The 15,185-nt window shown below is 35.0% G+C and overlaps 4 protein-coding genes across 9 annotated transcripts in view; 3 read left to right on the plus strand and 1 right to left on the minus strand.

Annotated features, from left to right (window-relative positions):
• The window catches only part of nAChRalpha6 (nicotinic acetylcholine receptor alpha6), a 109,187-nt gene extending 102,474 nt beyond the window's left edge, over positions 1-6,713 (plus strand). For 2 of the 4 annotated variants that reach the window (XM_064698220.1, XM_064698221.1), the window contains exons 10-13: positions 4,272-4,381; positions 4,444-4,658; positions 4,735-4,908; positions 6,260-6,711. In XM_064698220.1, coding sequence (XP_064554290.1) covers positions 4,272-4,381; positions 4,444-4,658; positions 4,735-4,908; positions 6,260-6,344 — 584 coding nt within the window. In that variant the 3' untranslated portion in view covers positions 6,345-6,711. Of the gene's footprint in view, positions 1-4,271; positions 4,382-4,443; positions 4,659-4,734; positions 4,909-6,259 lie in introns of all 4 variants that reach the window. The other 2 variants (XM_064698223.1, XM_064698222.1) reach the window with 2 other exon arrangements.
• The window catches only part of LOC135439474 (alpha-ketoglutarate-dependent dioxygenase alkB homolog 4), a 128,174-nt gene extending 114,406 nt beyond the window's left edge, over positions 1-13,768 (minus strand). Inside the window, exons 1-3 of one of the 3 annotated variants that reach the window (XM_064698226.1) lie at positions 13,522-13,768; positions 12,362-13,258; positions 11,821-11,971 (exon numbers count right to left, since the gene is read on the minus strand). In XM_064698226.1, coding sequence (XP_064554296.1) covers positions 11,821-11,971; positions 12,362-13,086 — 876 coding nt within the window. In that variant the 5' untranslated portion in view covers positions 13,087-13,258; positions 13,522-13,768. Of the gene's footprint in view, positions 1-11,760; positions 11,972-12,361; positions 13,259-13,521 lie in introns of those variants that run through there. The other 2 variants (XM_064698228.1, XM_064698227.1) reach the window with 2 other exon arrangements.
• On the plus strand, positions 10,606-11,793 carry LOC135439473 (zinc finger protein 236). Its single transcript, XM_064698225.1, has 2 exons — positions 10,606-10,856; positions 10,918-11,793. The coding sequence occupies exons 1-2, from the start codon at positions 10,701-10,703 to the stop codon at positions 11,716-11,718; spliced, it is 957 nt and encodes a 318-aa protein (XP_064554295.1). The 5' UTR covers positions 10,606-10,700; the 3' UTR covers positions 11,719-11,793.
• Positions 13,769-14,021: 253 nt separating the features above from the next.
• On the plus strand, positions 14,022-15,058 carry RPA2 (Replication protein A2). The gene is made up of 4 exons (XM_064698015.1): positions 14,022-14,160; positions 14,216-14,277; positions 14,338-14,909; positions 14,973-15,058. Exons 1-4 carry the CDS (start codon positions 14,148-14,150, stop codon positions 15,049-15,051), a joined length of 726 nt encoding a protein of 241 aa, XP_064554085.1. The 5' UTR covers positions 14,022-14,147; the 3' UTR covers positions 15,052-15,058.
• The last annotated feature ends 127 nt before the right edge of the window (positions 15,059-15,185 follow it).

Below are 15,185 nucleotides of genomic sequence, written 5' to 3' on the forward strand. Positions count from 1 at the left end.
TTCAACAAAAATATAGATTTTCCAGCTTCTTAATATACTTTTTAGCAATTATTCCAATATTTAAAATAAAGTACACACAATTTGTACTTATTTCCACTTCGCAATTATGTAACTCAATTCAAAATAAATATGTTATTACAAAAGATACTTATGAGACAGATTTCAATACAAGTGAGTTTGGGAAAATACTTGTGAAATATTGTGAAATTTTTTAAAAGAATGAAATGCCGATAGCTACTATCGCATATTATCGTCACTTAAATCGTCGCCGATCGATGAAGATGAAAGAAAGAAAGATGTTTTATTCTTATGGTATTATTTAACTATTTTTGCAAATAGCCTTGATTTGTACTTAATTCATATTTGATTTCTCGCTCTCACTCACTCATGCCAAGTCACATTGTTTTAGTAAAGTTAAATACGCATAGCATCACCATATGATATATATATATATTTATAAATATATATATACTATATATGTACACCTATTGTTCCAACGTTCCACCGTTCCAACTGTTCCACTCGTTCCAAAGCATATTGTTCTTAAATAAAACTATTCTCAAGTATCACAAATTTCGTACGCTCACCGCATAGCCTTAAAAAAACACAGAAAAAACCACTTCAGAAAACCAAATCTCCACCAAGTCCACTCCAATTATATCAAAACTAGTAAATTTCCATATTATCCATACAAGTTGATTTTAGTTTTATGCTATAGACGCTTTATTCTTACTATCATTGCTTTCTTCACTATTTTTACACTTTTTTGACCCATTTCTCGGAATGATATTTTTTGCTCGAGAACCTTTTTGAACAATTCGATATATATATTAAACAATAATTTGCTGCAGTATAAAAAAAATATCATTTCGTTTTTAAGATATCCAGCGTTCAGTTTGGTTTGTGCAAATGGGTCAAGAATTTGTATCTCTGCATTCGCTTGCTGTTCATTTTTGCTTAAAGAACCCATAAATTGCACTGCCATAACAAAACGCAATAATACCAAATAAACTATAAACAAAACAACAAAACTTAATAATAAACACTTGTGTTAATATAGTCTAAAGTACTATATGTTCCATATCACTGAGAGCCTCGAAAATGCACCCACAGGCTTTGTTTAAAAAAATATATCTAGTCTTCCTTGACAGAACGAAGCTAAAAAAAAGGTTCAGCCAAAAAATATCATTTAGCAATTGTCTAATTTAGAAGTCTAGACTGGCAGGAGCTGTACATATAACAGGAGAAATAAAAATATTACAGAATAATTTAAACTAATATTTTACAAGAAAGTATTCAGATCGGAAAGAAGCTTTAAATAATATGTAAAATTTCTAGTTAAAAGAAAATTTTGTTTTAAGTTTTTAAAGATCGTATATAGAGCAAACTCTTCAAAAAGTAACTTTATTTAGCTTTATTAGATCTTTTTTCTTTGAATAAATTGTATATAAATATGGATTCCAGTTATCTATGCACAGCTCCAGTCAGCAGACTTTCTTTCTCTCTCCCTCCTGTTCTCTCTCTCTCCCTCCCTCTCTCACTCAAATAACTTTAAAATCTGTTGATCATACCAAACTATACAACTTTTTAGAGCTAAACCAAATTTAAAGACGCGACGCCACCATCGAAAATCAAAAACTGCCTAAAGCGAACTTCAATCCCTCAATATATGGTTCTCTCCGATTTCTCAAATTTTGCTACTATAAAAAAAAACAATTGTTTTCGAATCAATTATTTGCAGGTGTTACAATTCTGCTGTCGCAAACAGTTTTCTCTTTATTGGTCGGCAATGTCATAACAAAGACGAGCGAGGCCGTACCGCTGCTAGGTACTACTAAAAACTAATTCTAATTGTTATGCTATATCATTTGAAAAGAAAAAAAAACAATTTACAACTCCTGACAAATTCTTAGCGCTCTATAAGAAAAACCAAAACTATTTTTCTCTTTTAGCTAACCAAAACCAAAAAAAAATCAAACGAATGTAGCAAACGAAAAATGTTTTCAAATCTAAAAAATCAGCTGACTAAAATCTTAAATCAAAAACAAAGTATCAAAATTATTATATATATTGTACAAAATTTAATAATTAGAGCGACTGCAGGCTGTTCTGCAGTGCGTTTAAAGTAGGTACAAACTGAACAAAAAACTGAAATTAACGAGAGCATGACGTACAACTCCAAAGGATAACAAATGCAAAAAGCAAAATATTTCCTATGGCTGCCGTAGCTTAACCCAACAAAACTCCCCACCCCCCGCCCCACTTTCCGCCCGCCGCCCCCTCTAACAAACAACCGTATCAAATGCTTTTTTAGACTTTGGCTGAACCTCTTTTCACTTTATATTCTCTTGTTAAGTGGAATGCTGACAAATAAAAAATAAAAAAATAATACTAAAAGTAACTACAGCGTTCACCAGAAAAACAACAACTAGCAACAAAAACTTGATTTCGGCTAGCCGAAACTGAAATACCCTTGCAGGTCTCAAGACAGAGTAGATCTGACTGTTAAAAATCTATTTTGATCTATAAATAAATTCTAGCTAGAGTTTTTGTTAAGATCTTTTTGCTTTACGTTGAAAATATTATTTGTATTTATAAAGTAAATCTTTTTAGACAATTATCGAACGAATATTTGACTTGACTTGAAATAAATAATTAATAATCGAACCAATACTAGACGCAAATTGCCAACCGATTCCGATTCATATAGACCAAAATTAATTGACACGATAATTTCTTACCTAAACATAATGCCCACTGCAAGGGTATTCAAAATTCTCGTAATCACTTTAACACAAACACAAGCTGACTGCGGGTGCTTTGCTTTAGTTGCTTGCCACGCCCCCATTCTAATCAAAAAAATAAACCCATTAACTAACTAATTACATATGCAATACTCGTATGCAAGCTATGCTTTAAGTAATACTCTATATATACAAATATATTGTATAAATTAAACATTACAAAATTCCTCACATCCAAGTATCAAAAACTGACTAAATATTCAGAAATTGTAAGCGTAACGTAAGCGGTCGAGCGCCTTAAATCAATTACAATTTTTACTTAAACCATCTTTTAAATATATACAGAAAGCATACCATAAATAATTCCTTTTATAAACCCATGAACAACATTCAACTAAAAATTCCAAAAAAAAAAACATATAATACAATAATAAAATAAATACAATTTGTTTGCCAGAGCAATTGAATCATCATAAACTCACATTTTATACTTTTAAAAATGGCTTATATATCATAAATGCATGAATTTTTATTTTTTGTAATCTTTTTAATGTTGTGTAAACCATAAAAGACAGTCAAGTAGTCAAAATAATATAATCGAGCAACGACATACAAGTTAAAATTAGATTTCAAAACTTTGTAAAGTATTAAAAAAAAATCCTTTTTTTAATAAATTATTAGTATTTTTCCGCACATACTTTCTATTACATGCAAGTAACCAATTAATATATATATATTGCCAAAATATAGTCATATTTATTACTAAGCATAAAGCCCCAAGCCTTCTATAAGTTGCCTATTCACACGCATACATGCACATGTTACGCGTATAAGAACTCTTATACTCCTGCATTTACGCGCTTTAGACAGGCAGCCGCAACGTTTTACTGGCAACCGCAACGTTTCACTGGCAGCTCAGCGCACATTAGTAATACATTTTCTAACATATTTCAAACATTAAAAGACTACAAGAATAATATTTTTCCAAATTAAATTACATAAATACAAAACTTTTTCATAAATATAAAGTACTTTGAACTATATATTCTGCAAATGTCAAGGAAATAGATCATTTATATTTTATATATTTTTGTTTTATATACCTATTTTTTGACTACATGGCTGACTTTTCTACGCAAAACGTAAACCATTACTTTGAATAATGCATGAACGACACGCATAAACCGACTGATCTTAACGGCATGTCAAAGCATGTTCAACTAAATGTGAAACGCTTAAAACAGCGTCTAAGCCGTAATGCATGTGCAAATACCCTGTAAAATGTCGTATAGTATCGCTCACAGCATTTGTATGACACACTCGCAAATTCTCAAAAGTACTCTATTATTTATCATGATATTACAAATTAAGAAACGTAATGCAAATGCTGTTTTTATTGTACATTTTTATTTCTAAAGCTTCTGTTTTTAGTGTTGCTCAATTTTATGTAGACCCATCGAGCGTATAATACTAATATTGGATAAAACTTTTTCTCTTTTTGTTTGTTTGCTACACAACGACACTCAGGTACATATTTCAACTGTATCATGTTCATGGTTGCGTCGTCTGTGGTGCTTACGGTTGTGGTGCTCAACTATCATCATCGCACAGCGGATATACACGAGATGCCACCGTGGGTATGTCAGAGACCCAAAGGAATTCCCCAATTGAATACTAAAGCGTTGCTACTTTTTCGCAGATCAAATCCGTTTTCCTACAATGGCTGCCCTGGATATTGCGCATGGGTCGGCCTGGTCGCAAGATCACGCGCAAGTCAATATTATTAAGCAATCGCATGAAAGAGCTGGAGCTGAAGGAACGATCTTCCAAATCCTTACTAGCCAATGTTCTTGATATCGATGACGATTTTCGTCATACAATATCAGGCTCACAAACCGCCATCGGCTCGTCGGCGTAAGTATTGAGTTTCTTTTTTCGACTCAAAAGATTTTTAAATTTGTAAATCGATAACTTTTTATCGATACTGTAGTAGCTTTGGCCGACCCACAACGGTGGAGGAGCATCACACTGCAATAGGTTGCAATCACAAAGATTTACACTTAATTCTCAAAGAATTGCAATTTATAACGTCACGCATGCGCAAAGCTGACGATGAAGCGGAATTGATAAGCGATTGGAAATTCGCTGCAATGGTTGTGGATAGGTAAGTTATCGAAACGAGAGATAAACAATAGCTAAATAATTCAGCTACTTGCATATAGGAATACAAATTTTTCTATTCTGATTGCTAAAATGAAAACAGATATACTTTTCTTTTGGGGCGATTTAAACCCACATTAGCTAAACTCCTGCAGTGGGCAACATTCTCGTCGTTTGTTTGAAATGCTCTAATCATTTTCGAACCTTTAAAAACTTTCAAGTTATCAATAAGACTCGAGTATTTTTTCCCAACAGCAGTCGGTTACAATTTTTTAAAATTTTAAAACGAATCGGGATACAATAGGCCAAGGTTAAAAAAAAAAAACCGAACCAGGTGGAAAAATAGATTCTCAAAATAAGAATTTTAGATTCAAGGTTACTAATGCATTGACGAATCTAATATCACAACTTTTACGAAATCATATTTCTTGATTAACTAGTTTCCGATTTAGTTTTGTTTTAATACTAATTGTTTAGTACTAACGGTTTAGTTTAGGTCGCAGTTTATTATATTTGTCAGGCAATATATTTGTCAGGCAATATAAGAAACTGGTCAGTTTCTGTGAAATAACATTTTTAAATTATCGATAACAAATCGGTAATTTTTATAATATACTTAAAGTTTAAAGAAAATATCATGATTATTATTATTATTAATTTTATTATTATAATTATTATTATTATTATTCCGGACATTATTTTTATGATAATATTTATTATTTTATATTATTATTATTATTTTTATTACTATTATTTGTATTATTATTATCATCATCATCATTATTATAATTATTGTTATTATCATTACACTAGCATTTTATTTCTGTTCCCATATATCATAATGATTCAAAAATATATACCAGCTTACTAGAAAATTAAATGAATGTCTGGCCTTTCAGCACATTCATTTCGATTTAGACATTTACATGAGAATTATGAGTTTAAGCTAGGGAAAATCTGTGATTACCCTGAACCAAATAACCTGGCTGCCCGTCTAATATATAGTGACATAAATCTAGTAAATAACTAACAGAGTGACTGCAAACAGTGCGGTTACTAAGAACTGCCTGACGCTGTACTAAATCAAACAATTAAGGCAACAGCCGCATGGCCACACAACTTCCGGTTATTTGCTCTAGCATACAAGCACACACCCACACACATGCACAGCACGTGGCATTAATAAACAAGCATGGCGGTAGGTGTACAATTGACGCCATTTTGTTGTTGGGAAATGTACATAAAAGCGTGTGTGTGTGTGTGTGTGTGTGTGTATATATATAAGACTTGGCCCATACGTATACTCTATATATATTTAATCTAACTTTATCTTTGTATTTTCTTCTACTTCACAGATTTTGTTTAATTGTTTTTACGCTCTTTACGATTATTGCAACGGTAACCGTTCTGCTCTCAGCTCCTCACATAATCGTGCAATAAGGCCGCTCAATTTAGACACGTTAAGCTACACACACACACACGCATTCACACTGATAAACACATACACATATACGACGCATGCTGTATATGTGAGGATGCCTAGTTAAGTTCTTTTTCAAAACAACAACTAGAGAAGCTGCTTTGCAAAAAAGCAAAATAAAATAAATTAAAAAATTGTTAATTACATTTTTAAGTCAAAGTATAAGAAACGCAAGCGAGAAAATGCTAGAAAAGCAAAAGACACACTCAAGAAAATTTCGCATATGAAATGTTAAATTAAATTACACAATTCGTGTGTGTACTAAACAAATATTTTATGAAAATGAAAAACAAAAAACAACAACAAAAAACAAAGCAAAAATTACTGCCGTACAACAAAAAAAAAAAAAAAAACAAGACAAAGTAAACCAAATAAATGAAAGTTAATTGTCTAAGTTAAGAGACAAGAAAAGAAAAAAGTTACCAAGTAAAGAGCAAAACACAAAAAAAGAAAACAAAATAAGCATTTGCATAGTAATAGCAAAAACAAATTACTAAACAAAACGTTTCAGAAAGAGAGAACAAAAAGGATTAAGCAATTATGTGCGCACATGTAACACACATGTACATACATACTATATATACATATATATGTGTGTGTATGTACAATGAGGAACTTATTAGTTAATTACGCTGAGTTGTTATAATTTATGCATGTTAGCACACACACACACACACACACATACACACAGAGACACACACGGCAAGAGAAGCGAATACATTATATGTATGTATATAAGAGAGATTGTTCCTATGAGACATTAGATATGTATTTAAAACTCACACATACACACACACACACACACACGCACACACACTCAAGCACTTAATTGAGTAATGCAAATAACAAGGGACAGCAGCCATTTTATTAGTGAAAGTGTTTGAAAATCAGAAATGGACAAAAACCTTACAAAATCCATTCTTTATTAAATAATTCATTCAACTACATTTTGTAGTTTTAAACTTGTGTTTACATCACATGGACCAAGGCAAAATATTATTTAAATTTTTTTAAAAATATTTTATCTAATGAAAGATCTTTCTATTTTTTCATTAAGGTTTTGTTTTCTACCAAACTAGACTGTCTTTTATATTCACATCTATTTTATTTTATTTTTATTTCATTCAACGTATTTTTTCAATAAGTCGTAAAAGGTTTAGGTACGTGCAAACTTTTTGTTTAAAGAAATTTGTATAAATTGTTGTAAAAAAACAATAAATTTCGTTGAGCGTGTGTGTAAGGTGTGTGTTTAGGATAGCATCTAGGTGGGGCGTAAATGGCAACAAACTGACACATAATAATAAATATAATTAAATATATATAAAAAATAAAAAAAGAATATAGTATCATATAGTTAATTTTTAAAAACGCGCATACAAAAACTAAATATAAATAAATAAGAATAAAAACAGAACAAATACTTTGAGAAGATGTTCATTGAACAAACGCTGTTTTTAGAAAATTTATTGTTGAAATGTTGTAGCAAATTGAGAGAATACCAAAAAAATAATTCAAAGCAAAAAGAAAACCGAAAAAGAAACACAAGTTATAGTCACCAATTAAATGCAAAAGCGAAAATTAGTCAAATGAAAACCAAAATCAAGAAATAAATAAAACAAAACTAGCAATACGAATTATGGAAAGTATAAATAAATAATAAACGCTGGTGTATATATATTTTATGACACATATATCACCGCATTAACTCGTATACAGATATATTTTTAATAAAACGGAAAACGGAAGCAACAACTACAAACACTTAGCAATCCAAGAACAACCAAAAACAACCAATAATACTGCAAAAACAACAACACAATTTTGTTGGAAACTTTCAAACATTTTTCCAATTATGAGTTATGTCTTTATTTTTTTTTTTTGTATTTCTCTATTCAAACATTTGGTTATACTTCCGATTTGTATCCTAGCTAAAAACAAATTAGTTTTCAAGCAAATAAATACAAAGCGAAACAGTGATATTTACGGTTAAAACGCTCCCAGATTGTAAAACTTTTCAAAGACCCACCTATAAAAACCTTTTAATGTACATCTTTTCTACGCAAAAACCAAAAGAATGAACAAATATACTTAAAAAAAAAAAAAAAACAAAAAAAAGAACCTACCTCCTTGTTAAAGCGAAACACCTGTTGAAAATGTCTCGTAAACACTGCCGTATAAACTCGCACATACTCGCTATATATCCCACATAAAACTAACTCCAATCTGTACTTATGTTTATCCCACCCGATTACTGAAGCTCTGTCTATCTCTGTCTCACCCAACTAGAAATTTCTAACAGAATTGTGCCAACTCTCGCTCTCTCTCTCTCTCCCTCTCACTGATTTGCCAGACGTAATTTTACTTAAAATCGTAAAAGGAATACCCATTAATATATACACTCAAATGCTTAATCAATTTACACACACAAATACACCCACACACACACACACCCACACACACACACACTCTGAAGTGTGAGCTGAACTAAAGATCTGAAGGCTATACGACTTTTTATATACTTACAGGGCACTCGATTTGTGTATTTCATTTTGCATTTGATATAATGTAATTTTTGACTACCGATAACTGTTCTGTCCCCCTGAGGTTGTTTCAAAAAAAGGATCAATAAAAATGTATTTAATTTTTATTTATTCTCATTGAAATACCCTTTGATATATTTTGCAATTCGCGCAATTAGCAATGAAATTCAATTGGAATTAAAAGCGTTTAGAAAGTATTTAATTTTTTTATAATTAATTTAGTGCTTAACTTCGAGCAACTAGGCGCATAATTAGAACTACTATCTATTTATATATATATATATAAATATATATATATATATATATATATGTGTGTATGTATGTCTTTTTGATAAAAAGAAGCTATTTTAAAAAAGCAAAAACCATTTTCTACACTCTTTAAAAGATTGAAGTCTACATGTATGTATTATAATACTATAGCATTAAATAGGCAATTAAAAAAAAAAAACAAAAACAAAAATGAAAACTAAAGTTAAATAAAGTAAGCGTCCTACATTAGGAGAGGACAACTTGAAGAAAAAAAAAACGAATTTAAAATTACAGCAAAACGTAATATGTTACAAAAAAAAAAGACATCTCACATGGCAAGTTGTAGTAAAAAAAAATGTTTTATCATTTGCTAAAAGTTTAACAAAAATAAGAAAAAACCAAAAACTCTAATTACTATTCTTCTGATCAGAGTTACACTAAATGCTTATTAGAAACAAAAGGTTGGCACACACACACTCACATGCAACACACATACACACACACATTTGTCTTATTCAAATAAAGAGCAGCTCGCAAAATTCAGACAATTCCGTTTTACATTTTGTTCGATATCTTTTTACTGCTGCCCATCTACGCAGCTAAGCTTAAAGACGAAGAAGAACTAAAGTCTCAAAAGAGCATAAACCAGAAAGATCGGTACCCATTTTAAAACATGATATAATTAATATTAGCATTTAACTAAAAAAAAACTAGGCTATTAACTGCAAATGTTAAGCACTAAAACTCACCAAAAGAAAACCGTTAAATAAATCCCAACGCCTATAAAAAAAGTTTCCCCAAAAACTACCAATTCAATTTAAATAGCTAATTGCATAATTAACAATAAATCGTTACCGCAAATTGTGTAAACTCAAAATGAAAACCCAATTAATGCATGTAAAGATAAAGTTTATAAGCCACAAAAACAAAAAAACAAAAGAAATCCAAATTAGCAACATAAAAAAAGTCTGTTGTCGATAAGTATTATTGACAGACAAATAACTTTCGTCACATTGACGATAATAATTAATTGTAAGCAGAAACGGAATTAAATGATTTAAATAGTAAATTAACCTTAAAAATCGAGAGAAATGAATGCGACAAAACATAAACAAAAACAAAAAAAAAAACATGAAAAAACTGAATAAAATTTATTTTGAAAAGAGAATACGAATTTTACTTCTTTCGGGCAATTACAGGGCCACGTAAAATTTCTTTTAGATATATTCGTTTTTAATAGAAGAAATTAACGTTATGTTTTTGAATATAAGTGCTGGTTGGACTTTTTTTTAAAATGTCCAATACTACGATAAATGTCCTTATGCCATATAACAGCTCAACAAACATGTTATCGATATGTACTGTAACTTTACAGTGCGTAGCTAACAGCTTGCCTTTGCGTTAACTAAATGGTTACTTAGAAGCCCTGGTTAAACAGCTGTTTAAACAAAGCCAGCAAAATTTGTTTAAATGCAACACAAATTTAACGAATTCATTAAATTGTTGAAATAAAATTTAAGAAATAACATGAACATAGACCTGCGCAAACTGTGCCGCATTTGCTTTGTGGACAACGCCGACATAGACATAACGCAACACAAAGTAGTGACAGCGAGCCAAACAATCGACGCAGACGCCGAGGAGGAGGAGCACACAATATGCGAAATAATGCAGTCCATATTTGTAGGTGCACAGAATTAATAATAACAACATTAATATTTAAAATGCATTATGCCCGGCACAGCACATCTCATTGGACCTGTCATCGGAGTTGCCCATGATATGCAATGCCTGCCTGGAGGAATGCCTCATGCACTATGCATACTTCAGCAAGCTGATGATTGCCAATCGCCAGCTGCGTCAGCTTTATAACGAGGCGCAGCTGGAGCGGGAGCAGCTGGAGCTGGAGTTGGAGGGTGACGTTCAGCTGATAGAAGTCAACGTGGACGAGCAGTCACAGCAGCTAGACCCGGAGCAAATGATGTTGGACCTGCCACGTCCACCACAGCGTTTGGCCAACGAGGATTCGCTGATTGTATCGGAATTTCTGCCCGCCACCGAACTGGACGAGCAGGAGCAAGCCGAAATGGACCAAAATCTGTCGCATTTTCCCAGCTATGAGCTACGTACACTGGACTATGCAGCCGTTGAGCTAAAGCACGATAATCTGGATGAATACAATGAAACAAACCGCCTGCTGGACACCGAGCCCAGCGGCAGCCAGGCCATCTACAAATGCAAATACTGCCCGCTGGCCTATGCTTCCCAGCAGTTCCTCAAAACGCATGTGCGCCGGTCGCATGTCTGCAAATACTGCACCACAGCCTTTGTCAAGGTGAAGGAACTGAATGCCCACATACGGGACAAGCATGCGAATAGCCATCAGTGCGTCGTCTGCCTGAATAGCTTTAGCACCAGCAGCAATTTGCGTGCCCATCTCAAGCGAATGCACGGCGTCCAGCTGCCCGCCCAAGTGGCCCTGCTCGACTATCGACCGGCGCGCAGGGAGAACGGCCAGCGGCAGAGCGTCGAATATGATAAATAATAAATCAATTGCCAGAGAGTTGCAGATTTGCATCTCTGCACATTTTCCAATCTCAATTCAGTTTGTTTTTAATGACCAAAATAAATGTGATTTTTCTCTTACCAAATCGCCCTGCTGCTTGTCCAAGCCATCTATATACATGGGCGTAAACTCTCGGTACGCAATGCAAACGCGTCGCTCATCAACATCCTCGCGGAGCACCGCATGCTCGAACTGATAGCGCGCCGGTCCATAGAGCACAATCAGCGAGAGGCTGCAAGGGATCAAGAAAAGGGTCAATGGGTTTTCGCTTTGCACATGCAACTCGGAACAAGTTCGAGTGTTCTAGTCAAAAGTGCTCGACTCGGGTGATACCCTATAGGAACTATATTGTCAATTCGGCTGAGCTTGACATATTTGCTGCCTGCTACAAAAGGATGGCCCTCTGCAGGCTAAGCTAAAAGATTCGTCTGCGAAGAATCAGACAGACACGCGGACTGTACAAGCTTTCAACAGACTAAACATTTAAAACTTCATAATAACATTTAACCCAAATACTGGGTATTTGTCTAAACTTAGCTCTAATATGCTTCAACATCGACTCGAAGAAAGAGATTTACATTTTTATAAGATGTGGACGCAGGGATCATAATCCGATACTTACTTTGGCATGGGTATGCGTAGCACCTTGCCCTTGTAGGCCGCCAGCTGGTCCGGCGACAAGAGCGGCGCCAGCAGCTGTGCTTTGTATTGCTGCACCAAGTCCAAGTTATATTTGCTAGCCTGGTGCTCCTCGTAGAGGTTTAACGTGAGCACAGCATCGCCGAGGCAATTGACGGTGACCACACGCTCGCCCCATATCCAGCAGTCGTCCACATGCGGATCTATGCTGGCGCCCTTGCTGGGATCATACTCCAGCGAGCATTGTTCAATAGTTTGAAAGTTGCGCAGCAGCGGCACCGACTCGAAGCGTTGCTGCACAAAGCGTGTGGCAGCGGGAAAGCCCTCGAAGGCACCCAATTGGAGGCGACGCTTCCTAAAGTTGGTTTTCGGCCCGTAATTCTGTTTGCGTCGACCGCTCTGCGAAATGGCCCAGGGCAGCGCGTCCAGGTCGGACATAAGCTGTGCGCCTTCTGCGCTCGTGAGAAACTGCTCCTGCACCAATATCCCTGGCAGTGGCAGACTCTCAGCCAAATTGTGATCCGGATGTGCCGCCTGCACCGCCTGCGTGTCCCAGCCGGCGTATAGACGTTCACATTGTGTGCAATAGGACCAGGATTCCAGCTGTTGCAATTGCTGCTGCAGAGATGGTTTATCGATTTGGAAGTCCTGCTCACAGGTGAGGCAGGTGCGCACACCTTTGCAGCCGCACGGCCGCAGCGTGTTCATTTTAATGTATCCAAATAATTCAGCGGTTTACAGAAGGTGTAAAATAACAGGCGCCACAAATTGCACATCGACGCTCAGCTGTTGTTTGACACGTGTTGGCAGCTCTGTCATCTGTCTGGCCACACTGGTACACGATGCAGCCGCCAATTAATCAGGCATAGATCCGTTATTTCTGGCAGAAAAAAATAAATTGAAGATTTATTAATAAATCAAATAAAATAAACTATGTTAAATAAAATAAATTTAAAAAAAGAAAAATAACAGTTTTCTTTCCGCTGACGAACATTGAATATGTTTACAGATATTGAGAATTTTTGTAATATTATTTGTTTTTATTTAAATTGCCATTCAATTGTAGCCAAAGAGCTACATCGACTTAGCTCGTAGTTATGATCAAGAATCTATACAAATAAAATTTTCAAGTTATATACTCACTTTGGAATGGGTATGCGCGCAGCTCCTGGCTAGCAAGAAGCCGTTGGTGCTCCAGGTGCACCGCCAAACTTTTATATTGTATGCAACGAAAATATGGAAACTGTTGCAATTTCTCAATTGAATAGTCATGCCCGCAGGTCAGACAGATAAGCACACATAATTATATCTTAATAATTCGAGGACTTGCGGATAATATGTTAATTAAATTTTCGCGAAATGAAAGCTTCCGGCGCCAAAACACTTCACACTGACGCCCACCATTTTTTTAACACCAGCTGGCAGCTCTGTAGGCTAAGTGGCAGCACACGTACACGATACAGCCGATGAAATCTTAAGGACATACTTGATGACAGCAACAAATGCAGTGACATATTGAAGAAGACATATTGAATAAAAATGGTATATGACAACCATATTAAGCCACTAGCCAATAAACTAGTGTTACGACTTCTTAAACGCTAAGAAAACTGCAATTTGGCATTTTTTATTTGATTCGATACTATCGTTTGCACGTCCGGGTTGTTTGTGACGTGTGTGGGCCCGCATTAGTGTTTTGGCGCGTTTTGTTGCTTACACAGCTTGTGAAATTTGTTGAATTAATACATTATAAATCATACTTAAACAAAATGAACGATTCCTGTAAGTTGTTGCTTACCATATTGACGACTTGTAGTTTAACATTGTATTCCCTTAGTTGGAGATTTCAATGCCACACAAACGGCCACAGCCGGCGCAACAAAGGAAGCCTCCGGCGAGGTAAATTTAATGTTCGCAACTAACTCTTCTCAAGCCCTAATTAATATTTATATTGTTCAGGGTATTATTTCATTGCTGGTCAAGCAGATTCTTGATTCACCCGAGGGCAATTTCAAGATGTTCGATGTTACCTACGCTTTGGTATGCGCCGTGGGAATTGTGCGCAACATTGAGACATCCTCAACGAAGATCACATACTCCTTGGAGGATCACAGTGGACGCATTGATGCACACTACTGGCTGGAGGAGGGCGATGCTATCAAGTCGCCCGATGTGATGATTAATAACTATGTGAAAATATATGGTTCAGTGCGCTCGCAGGCGGGCCAAAAAGTTCTGATGGTCTTCAAGCTGATAAATGTGCTAGATCCCAATGAGGTTTGCACCCACATTCTGGAGGCGCTGCATTCGCGTTACAAGGCTGAGGAGTACCATGCCAAGGGCGATACAGCAAGCGCCAGCAACACGCTAATGACCAATGTAACTGCCACCCAAAGCAATGCCATTGTTGCTGGCCTGGACAGCAAGCAGCTGGCCGTCTTCCAGGCCATTAAGAGCAACTGCTCCGAGGAGGGCATCCATCGACGCGAACTGAATGCCAAGTTCTCTCATATAAGCCAATCCGAAATGAAGTGAGTTGTGTTTACCTATGCATTAAATTCTTTACTTATGGTTTACTTAATTTCAACCCACAGCAACATTCTGGACTTTATGATCTCTGAGGGCCACATTTATTCCAGCATCGATGCAGATCACTTTATATGCACCATGTAGTTATTTATTTAATGCTATGCTACGATTTACTCTATATATATAATAATTAAGTACCTTGAAGAAGTTATATACCTAATTGTTTCATTTTGTAAACTACTTTCGATTCCATTCGATTTTTGATTTGGGAGCATTTA

The sequence above is a fragment of the Drosophila montana genome, unplaced genomic scaffold, assembly GCF_035044405.1.
Source record: "Drosophila montana isolate Dmon_TW-CO22-7 unplaced genomic scaffold, ASM3504440v1 contig_402_1, whole genome shotgun sequence".
NCBI classification, from domain to species: Eukaryota; Metazoa; Arthropoda; class Insecta; order Diptera; family Drosophilidae; genus Drosophila; species Drosophila montana.